We start from the raw sequence: 18028 nt of genomic DNA, 5'->3' as shown, positions 1-18028 counted from the left end.
GCTCCTCACCCTGTCAGTGTGTGAGCGTGTGCTGTCAAACTAAATCTCACATTTGATTGACAAAACATCCATCAGTCACTTACGGTAACTTGTGCTTGTCACTGAGTCGGTGTGTGTGTCTGTGTGTGTGTGTGTCTGTGTGTGTGTGTGTGTGTGTATGTGTGTGTGTGTGTGTGTGGCCCTAGTAACTGCTATCTCCAGCCAGACAGCTCCAAACTATTGGTAGAAGGATATCCAAGTAAAACGCAGGGGGAGAGAGAGAGAGAGAGAGAGAGAGAGAGAGAGAGAGAGAGAGAAGAGAGAGAGAGAGAGAGTGAGAGAGAGAGAGAGAGAGAGAGAGAGAGAGGGAGCAGTGCTGACATGAAAGCCAACTGACATGAATCAGGGGAAAAGAGAGAAAGGAAGGAATACAGTAACTGGAGAGGAGCGGAGACAAGAGAGGCATGAGGAGCGACTGAAGGGTGAGTAAATGAAAAGTGAAAAGAGGGAGAGAAACCAAAAAAAAAAAAAAAGGAAAAGAGGAGGGAGAGTTAAAACGAGGTCAGGCTCTGCTGAGGAAAGTGCAAAGTGGAGCAGAGCTGAGGGGGAAAGAACGACTCGGGGTAGAAACACAGAAGAGCTGAGATGAGAAGAAACATCAATCATCATCATTTCACTGGAAATATCAATTAAGATGTTTTTATGGGGTGAGGTATTAAATTCAATAGCTTGTTATAACCTGTCATCAGAATTTGATGGATTAGTTATTTATGTATTGGCGACATTATATCGTTGGAAGAGACAATTGATTTTGTTCTTCTTCTATTGTTTAAAGCCATCTCAACTTCCTGAAAATCCAAACTATCCAAACTATCCAAACAAACCGAACCACTGGTCTGGTCCCTGGTCCGAGGAACCAGACCACCACAGCCCTAAAAGACACACTGTGCATAGCATCCGTGTTGAGTTATGGTTTGAGAGCAATAACACTCGGAGGTGCACTGGTGTGGAAAATCATTTATTCCACCTGAGTGTATTTATTCCATCCACGCATCCTTGATCCTGCGCAGGGCTGCAGAGAGCAGAGGCCCGGCCCAGCTCACACTGGATTAAAGGCCCCGAGGTTTCCTTTCTGTCACATGCAGACGGATACAAGTGACAGGAAACCAGTAACACTCAGGACAAATGGACCTGTGGCCTAACCTGCACTTTCAGAAACCTCCTCCCAACACCCGGGGCGTGAGGAAAGTCTTGATTCATCTCTCTTTCAACCCAATCAATGAAAACAAAGGGGAAATCTGTGATCCTATTTATCCAGTACACCAAGCCGACCGTGCTGGTAAATCTCTGCTCAACCAGTTGCCACGTGCACTGGCTTTGGTTAAACCATTCCAGGCGAACACTCAGTATGAAAGCCGGGGGGTAAACACACGAAGAAGAAGAAGAAGATCCTACGACGAGGAGACAATAAAACCAGAGGGAACTGATCCTTCATCTGTCCCACCTCTCCGTTCAAGTGACGACGCACACATTCAACCACGTAAACACACTCCTCTGTCACATACACAATAAAGATGCCGACGCGTGTTTGAACACATACTCATTCAAACACACACAGACACACACTCACCATTAAAGAATTCAGCGTGTTGGACATGTTGCATCACAGCAGCGGCATTCCTCCCGTGAAGAGAACCCTCGCCCTTTAGCGTAGGAGCCCAACAACGAGCAACACAAAGACACAAGAGAAACTTACAACACACGACAACATGGGTGTGGCCGGAGTGGCGCTCTGAAAGAAGCCTCTCGTTTTCTATACACACGCGGATACACAATGCCGACAAACAGATTGTGAAGCTACACACACGTGACAATATTGTTTGAATTCAGTTTTTACAGCAATTTACGTAAATACTATGATGTATATACTTGTTTCTATTCCAGTCATATTTTAATATTACTTTCACTTAAGTATTACATGTTACTTATTACTTACTGAAACCTGTGTTTGACTCTTGCCGCTATATTATTGCTAATTTCCCCATTGTGGGACTAATAAAGGATTATCTTATCTTATCTTATCTTATCTTATATTATCTTCATCCTTCTCTGTAATATTAAATATTGTTTTTGATGAAATCCGCTGCAGATTGAACAGAGAGCTGCAGTAAATCTACGGGGAACTGGGCTAAGCTTTCAAAATGAAAGTCTGATTCTACAGATTGATGCAGATATGGTGATTATGGCCGACTCAGCTAATATCCCTGCCAATTATGACTCTATCTGCATAATAACACTGTGATATCTAACATTGAGGTCAAAGTCATTTGGCTTTATTAAATTATTATGAGGGTAAACTCTCTGCAGGGGGGGGGTAACGTATGCATTTATTGTTCAGCAACTTCTATGGGACGATATGATCATATTTAGTTTCTATTCAAGAGAAATATGCAATTTTCATAAATAAATCCAATGGAACTCATTCACTGCTTCTTTTGCATGATAAATATCAATATTAGACCAATTTCTTTATTTATTATCACCTCATATCTGAGCCCAAACTATTAATTGTTGGCCTATTAAGTCTCAGAAGGCAGGTTTACACTCTTCATGCTCGGTATGAACGTTTACGTGTACGCAGCAATAAATATGTTTGTGCAAGCGTTACTGTATGCCCCTGTCCATGTGTAGTGTGTGTGTGTCTGTGTGTGTGTAATGTCACATCACCATATAGCACTGAGCACTGTGGTCACGCAAGCCTGAGCAGCCATTGGGAAGTAGGTCAATGAGTGAGAGAGAGTGAGAGAGACAGAGATGGATGGAGAAATGGAGGGAGGGAGGAAGAGGAGCACACAGAGAATGAGAGAGAGAGAGAGAGAGAGAGAGAGAGAGAGAGAGAGAGAGTGAGAGAGAGAGAGAGAGACAGAGATGGATGGAGAAATGGAGGGAGGGAGGAAGAAGAGCACACAGAGAATGAGAGAGAGAGAGAGAGAGAGAGAGAGAGAGAGAGAGAGAGAGAGAGAGAGAGAGAGAGAGAGAGAGAGATGATGGTGGGATAAAATGTAGAATAAGAACAAGCAAAGGTCGAGAGCACAGTGGAAAGTTACAAGTTGAAAACAAGCAGGATGTTTTACTGGGAACATGTACACACACGCCATATATGGAATTAATGTGTGTGTGTTTGCGTGTGTGTGTGTAGTAAATGTGTTTAAGTGTGTTTGTGCATGCATCTCAAGGGACAGAAATGGCCTCACCCACCTCTGTCACTCTCTCTGCAATATGCAGGTAGAAGCCTGCAGCTCGCCTGCAACCCACACTCATGACTCACACACTCACACACAACACACACAACACACACAACACACATAACACACATCTAAACTTTCCATCACTAAGCCCTGCAGAGCCGCCTGCGCACACCGCTGCAAGACAAACTCCACCCGAAAGTGTTTAACGATGAATTATCCGATTACCACGAGGACACATATCACAATATGAGCTTATTACATCTCAACACCTACACAAAGGTAATTTATTGAGTTTTCATGTCGGGCGGCGGTTCCTCTCTAACTCAGAGGCTTGTTTTATTTTGAAGGCTGGAGGCAGAATCAATGGCCGAGACTCCAGATGGAATTTATTGGTTATCTAGACCAAAGTGCAATCAGACGTGTGTGATGTGACAGAGACAAGTGCACATCTGTGCCAAATAACCTATTTATAAACACACACACACTCACTGTTGTAGGGAACACACACACGCGAACACACACACAGATACACAAACAGAATCGTTCATAGACATTAATGTGACTTTCATCTGAGGAAGCAACAACATCTAAAAATAACAACAAATGGGTTTTTAAGTGGAGTAATGGCAGAGGAGCAATACTGTGTGTGTGTGTGTGTGTGTGTGTGTGTGTGTGTGTGTGTGTGTGTGTGTGTGTGTGTGTGTGTGTGTCCATCCCCATGTCCTCATATTCCCTCGCAACATTTCATGGAAATTTCCTTTAACCTTTTCTCTCATTTACACCATTGCCCTTGAGAGCCCACACACAAACACACACACACACACACACACTTAACACCGTCCATCACTATAGTGTCCATCAGGGTTCCTCTGGGTAACCCCCCCCCCCCCCCAGCCCAGAGGAACCACGCTCGCTCCTCCTGTAGACGCCCTGTGTAATCCTGCACCTCCTGAAGCATGGGGGTTGTAATTCCATACAATAATCCCGTTGAACCGGTGGATTATTGGGAGGGAGCAGACACTCCGCCATGTTTACGTTGTGGTTGGCAGAAGACCAACAAGGAGGTCGCCCCCCCCCCCGCCCCCCCCCGTGATGTGCGTCCCCTCTCCGGTCCGACGGGGCTGTAGTGTCGGTGTCGGACGGGAGATGATGTGTTTGTGCAGTTGGGCGCTTGCCCACCCGCGGTCCAGACATCTTTACAACTCGATCTGTCTGTCGGCTAAGTCGGGGCGAGCCCCAGCCAAAACACTGGCACCGCGTCAAGGAGGGAGAGAGAGAGAGAGAGAGAGAGAGACCAGCGTTTACACCTCCACTGATCTCACAGGTTCTATCACTACAGCAGGAAGAGCCAAAGTCCAGTTACTCAACTGCAGCGGACAGTGAACTAACACTTCTTCTTTTACAATAGCAGCTCGTTCTGAACTAATGTTTTACAGCTTCAGACTTTAATTCTCAATATTTTAATACAGACAGGAATTGTGTTTTGTTTTTTACAATCTCACAGAAGCATCACAAACCCCTAAATGTCTGCAGCATCAATCATCCCTCCATAGCTTTGCAATTAGAGGAACACACTTTAAAATGATTTTAATTACAGTGCATTACATCAGCAGTGGTAGAGCTGCATGATTCCCTTTTAGTGAATTGATGCACACGTTCCTGACATCGGAACCCCCCCCTCTTCCCTCATCGGTTAAAAGCTTCAAACGCCGCTTCTCATACGAATGTGTGTCGATGGCCGACATCAGACTGCGCTCGACGTGGACGTGCCACCGAGTTATCAGCGTCCCCTCTCATCTCCTCAGATTTTTAGAACCTGACACATGGAGGATACGGTAAAATAAGACATTTCCCTGGTGGCCGCCCCCCCGGTGATAAATCAGGTCGCACCAGAGGAGAGCTTTAAAGAAACAGGGCGACTCGGTGACCGCTCGGCCTCCCCACGGTTTCCTACAGAGCCCCCAGTTGCTGGGTGAGATTGGATTCCCTCTCTGTCAACCTCCCCATCTCCCTCAGGTGTTGAACACAGCTGCAGTGTGTGTGTGTGTGTGTGTGTGTGTGTGTGTCCATGTGCATGTGCAGAGAATGACAAATTGTCTCACGCTCATGTTGACACTATCAATATATAGCAACAAAGCCCCTGTGATGAATACAAATTACATGGAAAGGTTAGCTAAGGACACATGGCACACGCACGCACACACACACACACACACACACACACACATACACACACACACATATCTGCACATGTTTGGATACAAGTCGGATATAAGGCCTGAGACGTGAGGATGAATTCAGATGAGGGATGCAGGCCTCCATCACTTCTCTATAGCAAACATGCATAATATATTATATATAAGCCCAGTATACCAAGTGCCTCAGCAGGTATGTGTGCACTGTCCGTGTTTAGATGAAGGGAAAGCCTAACACAACACAAGGCCAATGTATTGACTCTCTGATGCAAAAACTAAAGATAACACAAACACACAGACATACACACAACGCACACAGTCAATATGTTGATTTTTAAATTACGTGTTCACGTGTGAGACGATAGGAGAATACGCAGACATGCAGGGCTCAGCATTGTTTCATATTCACTAAATGCAAAACGCTTGACAAACAGCTTCGCAGAAATCTAATTAGCCTTGCAGACAGCGGTCATTTGCAATATGATAATTACTTTGTCAGTTAATCGAATGTGCATCTGAAGACATGCAATCTGCCAAACGCCAGACCTTCACCGGATCTGGATTTCCATTTGGATCTGAACCGAATTACACACACACTCGTAAAAAAATGTTTCCTAAACATGTCTGATTCCTTTATTATCAAAATCCATGAATTAATTTCTGTGAAATGAATAAAAAAAGGTAAAGAAATCCGCCACAACAATGTAATTGGTTGTTACCTGACCCACATCACAACTAGTTAGTTGGTAATCCAGTAGTTATCTTTCTAACTAACAGACAAACAAGCACAGAGATCATAATAATAATGATAATGAGTCTATTAAAGTAACAACATCTGCTGAAGTCCGGCTTCTAGGGAGGCTCCAATAGAATGTTTTCGTCTATTTGCTTGTTAAGACAAAGTTTATGCCAATTAACATCGGACTAATTGATAAATCAAGTGGTCGGCTCTGAAGCAAACCCACTGACAGGTCTAATGAAACAGACGTTTCCCAAACTGAAAGAAACCTCCTCGATCTGAGTCCCACAGGAACCAGTTCACTTTATCTCACAGACACGTCGACCAGGACACTGATCGTCCTCTTCATCGCTGAGCGGCAAAATGTTCAATATGGTGTAAATGATGATTTTTACAATAAATAAGGAATTCTAAGTCCCGACTGCTGAGCATCTGAATGTGGCGTAAAAGATAAGAACCACAAACGCAGAGGGAAAAGGAAGACGTGATGAGAGACGATAACTGAGAATCACAGCACCGACTGTTAAGCACATAATCTGTATTAAAACTGTAGCCTGGTGAGAGAGAGAGAGAGAGAGAGAGAGAGAGAGAGAGAGAGAGAGAGAGAGAGAGAGAGAAATTTACATTTTAACATCACACTCCGGTTTGAGTCACACGGCGAGAGCAGCGACGACCTGGAACACGGGCGACCAACCAAATACATTTTCATAAAATTAAGTCGGCACAAGGCAGAGGATGAATATCTAATAAGACTGGTTCGGCAGCTCTTCCTCTTCTTTCTCCCACCACATCTGTTCCCTCAGCCTCCCACCGCCACACACGCGATGAAGCCATTGTGCGTGTTGGACACTCTACACGGTTGAGTGCTGCTCGGCTGCTCCACCTCAGGGGAAGATGTGTTGGGAGAATCCTGCAGTGAGCAGGCAAGGTGGGATTCAAACTGGAAGTAGAGGTGCTGCCGCTGCACTGAGTCGATAAAGACCTGTCCTGTCCTCGTCCGGATCTGAGGGGAGTTCCCTCTGCTGACACTGTGACCTCTGACCTCTGACCTTTCCTGTTCCCTCGCACCGGAGGCACTTATTCCACATCGTCACTCTGGAGAGTGTAAATCAGATTAGAGAGGAATAAACTCTACTGTAAATGGAGGCGTCTCGGATCTCGTGGATCTCAACCTCCTCGGACCTCAGTGGTTGGAACTGCAGATGATTGATTCTCATGGAAGCTTTCAACATCACTTCTTCATTATTTAACATGAAGATACAGGTGGAGTTACACTGTGAGGGCACGACAGCAGCCCAACAGAAATGAGAGGCATTTCAGATATTGGTCTGTGAAAATCTCTACTGGATCCCAGTGGAGCCGACTAACCACACAAGCTGGTCAAGCATCGAACCCCCCCCCCCACCTGAACAGGCCCTGCACTGTTTCCTCAGTAAGTAGGTCATCATAAGCTGCTTCATCTCAGGTTTTTAAATCACGTCATTCAGAAATGATCCTTCTCACATTGTGTGACGGTGAAGCAGCCGAATGTTTAACACCACAAAATCTCAGTCGCTCCAAATTAGGCCGAAAGGAGGCAGAAACAAGGAAGGAGCCTGATATGGCCTCGCTGGTGGAAACCAGGCTAATGAAGGAGTATTGTGAAGCCGTGGTTGGCAGCAAACCTCCCCCGGTCAGTAAGCCCCGTTCATCCCTGTGCTGCAGAACGGGCTAAAGGTTACAACTGCTTTAATGTGTCCTGCAGCAGAGACCGAGGATGGAGCTGAGGTTCAACAGAGAAAACGTGGACGACAGACGATCAGGAGGGAAATCAAAGGATGATGATAACACTGGTAGCTGGCACTGAATGAGTCCAGATGATATCTGCTCTCTACACCCTCATGTGCAATTAATCATGTTAAATTAGCAATTTGGATTTCACAATCTCGATGAAATCAATTCTGCCATATTTGCATTAGCAAGGAGACGCACTGCATTAATGCAACGGCCTCTAATTGCTCCTGACGCACGTCAACACAACTGTTTAACACAATCACGATCAGAGGAACAATAAAGCTATGAAACCAGAAATAGAGATTCAGACTGTTTGCACTAATATTTAAATCAGACAGGTCATATTTCATGTTTTACAGAAAGTGGTTTCCTCAAACAATAAGAGGAGATCATCATCATTAATCTCTGATCCAAGTACGGGAACCATGATCCTTGTTTAATCCAGAATCCTGTAGCTTTAATGTGTGTGTGTGTGTGTGTTTGTGTGTGTGTGTGTGAGTGCACGGGTGTCAGCTGTAGCCTGTAATGCCGAGAGAGCAGCTGACGAATCACCAAGCAATTAATTATTGAGGGACACCCCCCCCCCCCCCCCCCGCCCTTCACCTGCCTCTGCTAGCATGTTAGCTCGCAACAGCACTCTCCGACATGCGACACTCACACACACACGCATAGACAACACATGCAGTCTATGAGCCCAGTTTAAGAGGCGCACACACACACACACACACACACACACACACACACACACACACACTCGCAGGGCCCCGTGGGGGGGTCAGCGTCTAAGCCGGATGCCTGATGAACCACAGAGGGATTTCTGAGGAAGCAGCCATATTCCCAGCGCCCACTCTGACGCACACACGATGAGGATCAGCCACACATAATCACACGTATAGTAAACTGAACTCACACACACCCACACACACTAAGCACCCTAAGCACCTTGGAGCCGCAGGAGGCCGAGCAGGCGCTGGGTTAGGAAACCAGAGCAGAGTGAGGACGTGTTAGTTTCTTCAGCTTCACCTTCTCACAAATGTATCGTCGCACAAAAGGAAATGCAAACAAACACACAACTGTAACTCAAAGAGTCCGAGTGCATCTAAGACACAATCCTTCCTCCTCTCAGATTCTAGTCAGGGGAACATTTGGTTTTATCTGTTGACAAGACACCTTCACCCTCTGACCTTTGACCTGCTCGTTGTAGGTGCCAGTGATATGCAACCTGTATTATTAAGTGCACCCTGTATCTTATAGTTTGTGTGCAGCGTGTGTGTGTGTGTGTGTGTCCAGCGCAGTGACAGAAGGGACAGGTGAGTCACTGTGGGGCTGAACACTGCAGCACCGCACATCACGACTCACACACACAGAAAAGACAGAGAGAAAGAGAAAGAGGGACAAAGGCACCGGATTGGGAATGAAACAGCAAAAACCTGAGACATAAAGAGCTCAACACAATGAACGTGAACGTGATTGTCATAATAAACACAGACGGAAAATCTGTGAGACGAGAAGGTGACGGGTAGCGTGTTGGCAAAGGAAGCTTTTTGTGTGTCTGTCCCTGGCACAGTGTAAATCCACGTCAGTGCCAAGGACACCTGTATCCATCACTCCTGAGAGGAACTTCAGAGCCGTGTTATTTATACACCCGTCTGTCTGTCTGTCTGTCTGTCTGGATCTATCACTCGTCTGTCACTCTCTGATCTACATCCGTTTGTGTGTGTTGGCGTTTCATTCAAACCAAAAATCCATTGACGCTTGATAATTGCATTAATATTTGTCTTCCCGCCCTCTTCTGTGTCCTCATGGGGACGGGCAGGTTTCTGCAGGAGCCCTCGAACCTCGCTCACTTCACAGAAACAACTAATCCACCGTGGATCACTCAGTTTGTGTCTCTACCTGTGGGCAAGTCAACCAGAAAAGCACATGTCAGATCCAGAGCTGCTGGTTCCTTCAGTTGTTGATGGAACCAGGTCCCAAGTATTTCCTGTATGGTTAAAGTTATTGTTTCTATGATATATGACTGAGTCAGAGGGTTGAGAGCGGCCTGCTGCGTGGGAGCGAGTGCACATACACACCCGGGGTGTGGTGGTCACAGGATAAAGCTGCTGACGGACAGTCTGAGGCTCTGTGGAGCCGCGCAGCAGCACATTAATGGCTTTAAGCTTTATTAACTTTTCCTCTCGGTGTGTATACGTGTAGGCGTCGTTAATGTTTGAAACACTTAAGAGATGAGTTTTAATCTTCATTAGGCTACTTGACGATAACATGTAGTTTAACGTGGAGCACAGAGGACGAACACATGGAAGCTGTGAGTCATCTGCTGGTGTCCGGGCTCCAGACGATCTCAGAAAGGGTTTCCAAAGTTGTTCACTTGTTTTGACCTCAACACGTCTCCGGCTGCGACTGCTCCCTTCGTTTTTCATCACACTTTTCAAATTAAGAGGTAATAATATAACGGGGGGGGGGGGGGGCAGAAGCTGCAGTCGGCCGTCAACTTTTATCAGCTTCACATGAGACAGAACAAACTTTTAATCCCAGTGATTTCTGGGCTCAGTCGTGACTGGGTACTACAGTGAGGTAATTTAGCCTTTGCAGTAAAACTTTATGATCTCTGAGGAAACCGGTGCAGCTATTTATGTCTGACACCTTTGACCTCCAGGCCTGAGCAGAACAGAACTGTCACATGGGATCTTAAAGATGACAAGTGGCTGTATCATATCTGTCATCACACTGCATTCTGATCTTAACGGCAAACATATCAATTTCAAATGAGAAAACAGGAGATTAAAGATGTTCTCACTGGAAACCAGCATGTGACTGTGTGAACGGCAGATCAGAACAGGCTGGATGAGCCACGGCTAATATTTGACCAGCACGCGGGCTGTGGGTGGTTGTGCCCTGTTCCAGCAGGATGTGGCGACTGACGTTAAGTCAGCCTGATCTTCCCAGAGTCAATCCCCTGAACGGACCAAGACCGGCCCCTCGACACCCGGTCAATGATTAGCACTGAAGTACGGCTGAGAGACAAACTGCACTGAGATCAGCCTCGTGACGGGTCAGGCCAGAAAGCTGCACACAGAGTGAAATGGCAAATCCATGCTTCCAAAGGGAAACTGATTCAAAATTGATTAGTGGTTCATTTTAAGAGCATTTAATTGGATTGGTAAAGAGTCCAGATAAAAGCCGTAGAGAGTGATTTCAGCTTAAACATCAAACTCTAGATAAAACTTGTTCAGGCTCATGAAAGCTCCTGATCCACAAAACCCACAAACATCCACTGACATGTGGCTTCAATGAGAACCTCCAGGCTATGGTGCTTAAACAGCCATGAACATTTGTGTACTTATTGTGCGTTAAACCTCGGCAACAACGTACAACAGGGATATTTGTCTTTCTACCCTGTGAACCACAATGACCTTTTTTTGTTTGACCTAAATTTGACACTAACTCAGCAAAAAAATAAGACGAGTAGAAGAAATTATCTGAACGACCGCATCCAATGAAACCACCGCTGAACTTCTGCACATCGGGCTTCTTCTCTTTCTTGCAGCAGATTCACATGTTCATTCATTCCGTGTGCGATGGAATCTAAATATATCATAAAGCGCCTCTAAGGTAGAGGAAGACTTGAGGAGGACGAGGGAGAAGACGGCAGGATGAGAGGAGAGGATTTACAGTAGGCATGTGTACTGTATGTGTAAGAGCGAGCGAGAGAGCTGGACTGTGTTACATAGCGAGAGAGAGAGAGGGAGGGGGGGGGAGGGAGTCACATGCTAGGAGGAGGCGTGGAGGGGGGAGCTGCCCGTCAGACCACTACGTCAGAGAGAAACGCCTCCCTCCCTCCCTCCCTCCCTCCACTACAACTCACATGACTGCAGCAGCTCTGTTCTGTAACTCCAGTCACGAGGATAGAGTAGTATTACAATAACCAGCCGGCAGGGGCGAGCAACACACACACACACACATGCACACCAATAGATGTGAGGAAGGGAGAGAGAGAGAGAGAGGGAGAGAAAGGGAGAGGGAGAGGGGGGGTTGGAACAGCTCTAATAGCCCTGAGTAAATATTAACATATTAACGCTGCATTTGTAGAATAGATAACCTTATCGTCTTCCACATGAAGAAAGAGCTGAAGGAGTGATACAGTGAGAACTTTGATTTTCTCCCTGTTCCTCGTACTCAGGTCGCACTTTATCTTTCTGTGTCACTCAAGGACTTTGCAGCGATCGGGCCCACGAGGAACATTTAACTGCAAACACGAGGCAAATTAATTAATAAGAAACCAAGCGTGTTCGTCTATTACGTGACTTTATGCACATTTCTCCAAAATCCAGTTTGACATATTGTGTATCACTGGAAACTTTGAGCCACGCACTTGAATTCACTGAGGTTCTGGAGTTTTGAACAGTGATTGGAGGATTTAAATACTGTGAAACTATAGATAAATACTCGGACCCCCGTGGAATATCACACATGTACATATACTGTATATATATAAATATTAATTTTGCTATTATGTATAATTTACTGGTACAGCAACATAATGTCTTTCAGGAGTAATAGGGTCATCGCTGAATATATTATGTGAACATACCAGTGTGTGTTCGAATAACACAGGCTTATCACATACATGGAATATTAGATACCAGGGGACACGCTAATCAAAAAGAGATAGACAGCGAGTTCATATATAATGGCTGTGATGTCATAGGACGTCTATAGGTTTATTATACGACAGGATATGACTGTGATTTGTGTGTCTTCCTCAAAGATGAGGGCTGTTTCCTCTCCTCTTCCTCTTCTCCTCATGCAGCTCACATCTGTGTGTGTGTGTGTAGTGTGTGTGTGCGTGTGTGTGTCACTGCTGCACGTTATAAATAGCCCATATTCTCCCTGGATCCCACCACACACTGAATTAACCTGCTTAGACTGCCAATCACACGCACACGCACACGCACACCCCAATCCAATGACCGTGCAATCAGAGCAATAACACACAATATCACAGTGACGCAATCTTATGCAGTAAACACAGGGGTCCTGTATTCCAATGACAGACCGTGTTATGGGTTTTTTCGTGCACGCTAATGATCCGTGCGTGTTGTGGCAGCGTGACTCCACAGCAGCAGGAAGATGGAGATGAGACCTGATAACGTTCTGACAATTCAATTCTTTCACAGAATCCCCTCAGGCAAACTACTCATTTATTATATTCTTCTATTTGTGAGGAAATGCACGTGTCATGTTACACTGCTTTACGTCAGTGTTCATCAAAACCTTCATATAGTAGATTCGGGAAACTTATTTTATTCAAAACAGCAGTTAATTAAGATTAAATATCAACTTCTCTCGTTGTTAGACGGTACTCGCTGCCGCCCTCCGAGGGGGGACTTCAGCAGATTATTCGGGGATTAACATGAATACCAGTTATAAAAGTTCACATTTCTTTTTAAATGCTGCTGCTTGGTGTGTTGACTGTAGGCCGAAGTCTATTCAACGTCACGACCTTTCATAATAGCATAAAATGACGTGCTTGAGGATGTGCACGTTTGCAAGAGAGCAAGGAATCCCTTAATTCTAAAGAATTCTCAACGCAGTCTGGCGTCTTGGCGTTTTTTCCTTGAAATTCAATGCATTATGACGTCTCCACTCATCCCACATAGCAACACATCATTCTTCATCATCATCCTCCTCATCCTCACTCCACGCGAGGATCCGCAGTTTCTCCCTTCGCCCTGAGCCAACGACCGTGAGAACTAGAGGACGGTGTCGTAACCGCGTCCCAGTGATTACGCAAACTGTTACGAAAACGCAAAAAAAAAAATCACATAACTTTCTAACAGCGTGGTTCTGTGGTGATCTGGAAGAATCTGGAAAAAAACCGTTTCAAGAGCCAGTGACGTGCACCTCAACTTTACAGAGCACCGGGCACCGCGCACGGTTTACCAGGCGAGGGGAGCCACGGACCCCCCGGGTTCGAACCCCCTCCCCCGGTGCCCCGGTGCCGCGGGGAGCGTGTTGTAACGAACACGTAACAACATCACAGACTCGGATGTGTCAGTTTCCTCATTATTCAACATCCTGATTCGACTGTGCGAGAAACAACCGACACAACGTGAGGATCCCCCCGCGCGGCGCCGCGCGTCCAAAACACTAATACGCACAGGTTTTTATTTTCTCTGCTCGATTCTCACTCAAAAAGCGGCGCGACACCCGCCACGGGGAAGGACCTGGACGCGTGGACGTCAACACACAGTCCCCGGGATGAGTCCACGCGTTCCGGGGCGCACCACGTGTCCACGTCTCCGGCACCGACTCGAAAAACTTCCCCTCAAGAATGCGTCAAAAGTTTCCAGAGCGCCGCTGTGAATACCAAATCCTCCGCCCCCGAGCGGCGGCGGCGGCGCACCGGCTGCTCCGCGCGTCCAGCACCGGCTCCACCGCTCGTTCAATCCGGCGGTTCCTCATCAACCCCGCGCGGATGACAGTTCCTCCACAAAACACGTGAAAGCCACACGTCAAGACACACACACACACACGCGCGCACACATCCACACACAGCGGTGCACCGGGTGGCAGTCAGCCGGGGAGATGCTGCCTGCAAGCCGGCAGAGAGCCTCGCATCAACCGGGCGTAGCGTGCGCCACGGCCGGCGACGCGCGAAGACGCCCCCCGCCCTGCAAAGCCCGAAGTCCCGTGCGTCCAGAGAGGCCGAGCTCTTACCTGGCTGCCGGAGTTGTCTGTCAGGTAATTGAAGACAAAGGACGAGAGTTCCTCATCTAATAGTGGAGCGCAGTCCGCCATCTTCTAGTGAATGAGGAGCCGCGGAGTCAGAGAGCGGAGTATAGGAGGAGGAGGAGCAGTGGGCAAGAGCCGCCTCCAGGGGGCGCATCTGTTTACACACACACACACACACACACACACAGACACACACACACACACACACACACACACACACACACACACACACACACACTTAAGAGACCTCCAGGGGCCAATGCACCGACTCCAGGGTCGTCGTCCCCCCCCATCGCAATAAAAAGAGCATTCATTTAAACTGCCACTCAATCAACTGGAAGTCAACAGCTCACTTTATTGAATAAAGTCATTTTTATAAGTTATAACTATCACATCAAATTACAGGTAGACGTATCAACAGGTAATCTGTGAAATATTGATTGAATCCATGATGCATTTATATGGATTTAGAATTATTTTATTAATTTATTCAGTTGCTTTTTATCATTTTCATTTCAGCCGATAAACTAAACTTTAAAGCAAGATTCTCAAATGATTTTTGGCATCTATATATTTCCTCACTGTGATAAAACTCCATATTTGGCCCCTGGGATCAGCTGTTCAGGCTGCGGCTCAGGGGGCAAAGAGGGTCGTCCACTGGCAACAGAGGGGTTGGTTTGATCCCCGGCTCCTCTCGTCTGGATTCCAAAGTGTCTCTGGGGCGAGATACTGAACCCTAACTCTAACTTGGCCTCTGTGTGTGAAGGAGGAAGCTGCGTTGTGCGACTCAAACTGAAAAGCACTTTGAAAAGTGGGAAAAACAAAAGCCAACACAAAACAAAACCGGTTCTCCAGAAGCTGCTTTCATCCAGAGTGCGGTTGTTGTCACAGAGGCTCTGATTGTTCCGGACGCACCACGCTGCCTCTGGTTTCAGACGCACGGTTTTAAGTGTCCGAGCTTCTGTTGCCGGGTAGAACTGCAGAACCTGCCTTTGTGTGTCACTTGTCTGACGAGACACCGGTTGATGCAAGTCGAGGCTGTAAAACGTGGACATGAGACGGAGCGATGAGACAGAAAGTTGTCTTGTTTTTAACGGGGGTGTAAAGTTTTGGTCCACGCTGTGAGAGGATTGATTAACAGCTGCAGCGGTGTGGCTCCTCGTGGTGAAGCAGCTCCAGGCCTTCCTCTGGTTCTCCTGCTTACTTTGTCCCATCGATAAACTAACGAAATGCCCAGAATATATATATATATAAGTGGAGGAACAAGGGGGGGGGGGGGATTACATCCACCAATGAAGTTATGTCTTTAAACCTGTTTGTTTGTTTGTCAGCAGGATTACGCAAAGATCCCGAAACTGATTTTCATGAAACTTGGAGGAAGGACGGGAAACAGGCCAAAAAAGATCCAATTACATTTTGACATGTCTCCAGACAAAGGGACGGAACCAAATGGTAAAAGAAAAAACAAGAACATTCTTGAGTTTTGGGGACATTTTCCCAGATTTCTCATAATTCTTCCACATTTCATGTATATTTATTGAAATTGGTGCAGATCCAAATAAAGCTCTGCCTCTAGCAGACTTCACTGTGGTTTGACGGAGCTGTTCATGGGCCTTGGCTTCGGAATGAACTGAGTGACATTGTAGTTTGGGAACAGTAATCAATAATCATTACCCAGTAAAAAAATTATAATAATCCACACATCACCACCACTTGTATTTCACTGCACCTTCATCAGTGGAGCTGGCTCACACACCCTGAATTCCTGAATGTTGGCTCAGCAGAGGTGAACTTCACCAGGTTATCTATCAGAACACACAACGTCTGGCAGGTAGCTCGACAACGTCTCACAGCACAAACACAGAGGAGGTGGGTTCATGTCAACCCTGTAACTCCTGTTAGAGACATGTCTGCAACATGGGAAGTAAGTATTCTGATGCAAATCTCTGAATTTCAACTTGCTTTTATTCATCCATCATTAAACCAGGAAAGGTCCCATTGAAATACAGCTTCTCCTCAGTCAGGGGCAGTCCTGGTCAAGATGGGGATGAATGAAATGAGGAAGTTTCCAATATATAAACCATCCAGGGACAAAGGACACACTGAACCACTCTGAAACAAATCAAACAGATTCAAATCAATGTGAATGAAGGAATCTGTGGCTTGAATGAATGAGAGAAATAAAAAACATGAACATGCCAGTGGAAGTTTAGGATGTCATGAACTACTTTTCATTTCAAAAGGACTTGCTCCTGGAACATGTTGGACGCTGCAAAACAAAGTGTTTGTCTTAAATTAGATTAAAATTAAATAACCAGCTTACAAATCAAACTGAAAACAACCTGAGCTAAAGGCAGGATTGATGATTATTGATTCTTTGGGTTGAATTTTGCAGTTTTCATGTGAAACATTCTGAGAAAGAGTCTTTCCTGCTGTTTGAATCTCCCCCTGTGTGACCGGAGCTGCACTTCTTCCTCGTTCCTCTGCTGTTGTATCATCATGTGAGGTTGTTAGTTCTCACCTCTATTGACTCCTGCACATGTCTGAACTCAGACCGGAGCTGTGTGCTGCTGCTGCCTGTCTGGCGTGTTTGTGCGACGCAAACATTTTAAGAGTTTCAGCGATTAAAATCTAAACCAGTAGCCGTGTCTGATCAGTTTTATGGGAGTGAGTCATTCTGTTTGCACAACAAGGAGACTGAATGAGATCTCACATTATAACACTTGGTTTACGTATAAGTTATTAAATGATTCTTTTAAAATACACAGAAAGCTTCGTGTTATATCGTTCAATATAATCCTCACATGGTGGAAATTGGACTTTGTTGTAATGTAAGATTTTGTTTGTTATTTCATCACAAGTTTCCACACAACTGCAGCTATTCCCACAAGCAGCTGCAGCCAGAAGGTGAAATCAGGCATTAGGAAACACACACACACACACACACAGACACACACACGTGTAATGGTGATGCCCATAACAGAGCTGTGTGTATGTGTGTGTGTGTGTGGTTCTGATCTTTGTGTCTTTCTGTGACAACACCGCTCAGTTCACCTCGAGGTAGGGTTTACTTACTGAGATCCGCGAAACAGGTTTTTAATGAAAGCTGCTTTGACAAACTTGTTTTGTTTCAACACAATCCAACAACTAACGTCTTCACATGCACAAACTGAACGTGTGACGCCGGGGGTCCTCTCTAAATCCAGGGGTTCAGATCATTTGGCTCACAGTGGGTCATTCCCCTTCTCTCTCATTTTTAACATTTCCAATTTCCCTGCAAATTCGCCACCTTCACCGTTCTGTGATAGAAATAGAAACATGTCATACAAGTTTCAAAGTAACCCACTTGCCAGGTT

General features: G+C 45.9%; 1 protein-coding gene and 1 long non-coding RNA gene across 2 annotated transcripts in view; both read right to left on the bottom strand.

Moving 5' to 3' along the window:
* Positions 1 to 14761, bottom strand: part of ppargc1b (peroxisome proliferator-activated receptor gamma, coactivator 1 beta) — a 91990-nt gene extending 77229 nt beyond the window's left edge. Inside the window, exon 1 of the mRNA XM_053428900.1 lies at positions 14658 to 14761. Coding sequence (XP_053284875.1) covers positions 14658 to 14738 — 81 coding nt within the window. The 5' untranslated portion in view covers positions 14739 to 14761. The remainder of the gene's footprint in view (positions 1 to 14657) is intronic.
* Positions 14762 to 16619: 1858 nt separating this feature from the next.
* LOC128446476 (uncharacterized) lies at positions 16620 to 17018 on the bottom strand. Its single transcript, XR_008339581.1, has 2 exons — positions 16868 to 17018; positions 16620 to 16784 (listed from the first exon to the last, which is right to left on the bottom strand). It is a non-coding gene; the product is annotated as an uncharacterized LOC128446476 (long non-coding RNA).
* Between the last annotated feature and the right edge of the window lie 1010 nt (positions 17019 to 18028).

This window comes from Pleuronectes platessa, chromosome 8 (genome assembly GCF_947347685.1).
Source record: "Pleuronectes platessa chromosome 8, fPlePla1.1, whole genome shotgun sequence".
NCBI lineage: Eukaryota > Metazoa > Chordata > Actinopteri > Pleuronectiformes > Pleuronectidae > Pleuronectes > Pleuronectes platessa.
Note: the sequence above shows the minus strand (reverse complement) of the source record. Positions and strands in the feature narration are given on the sequence as shown.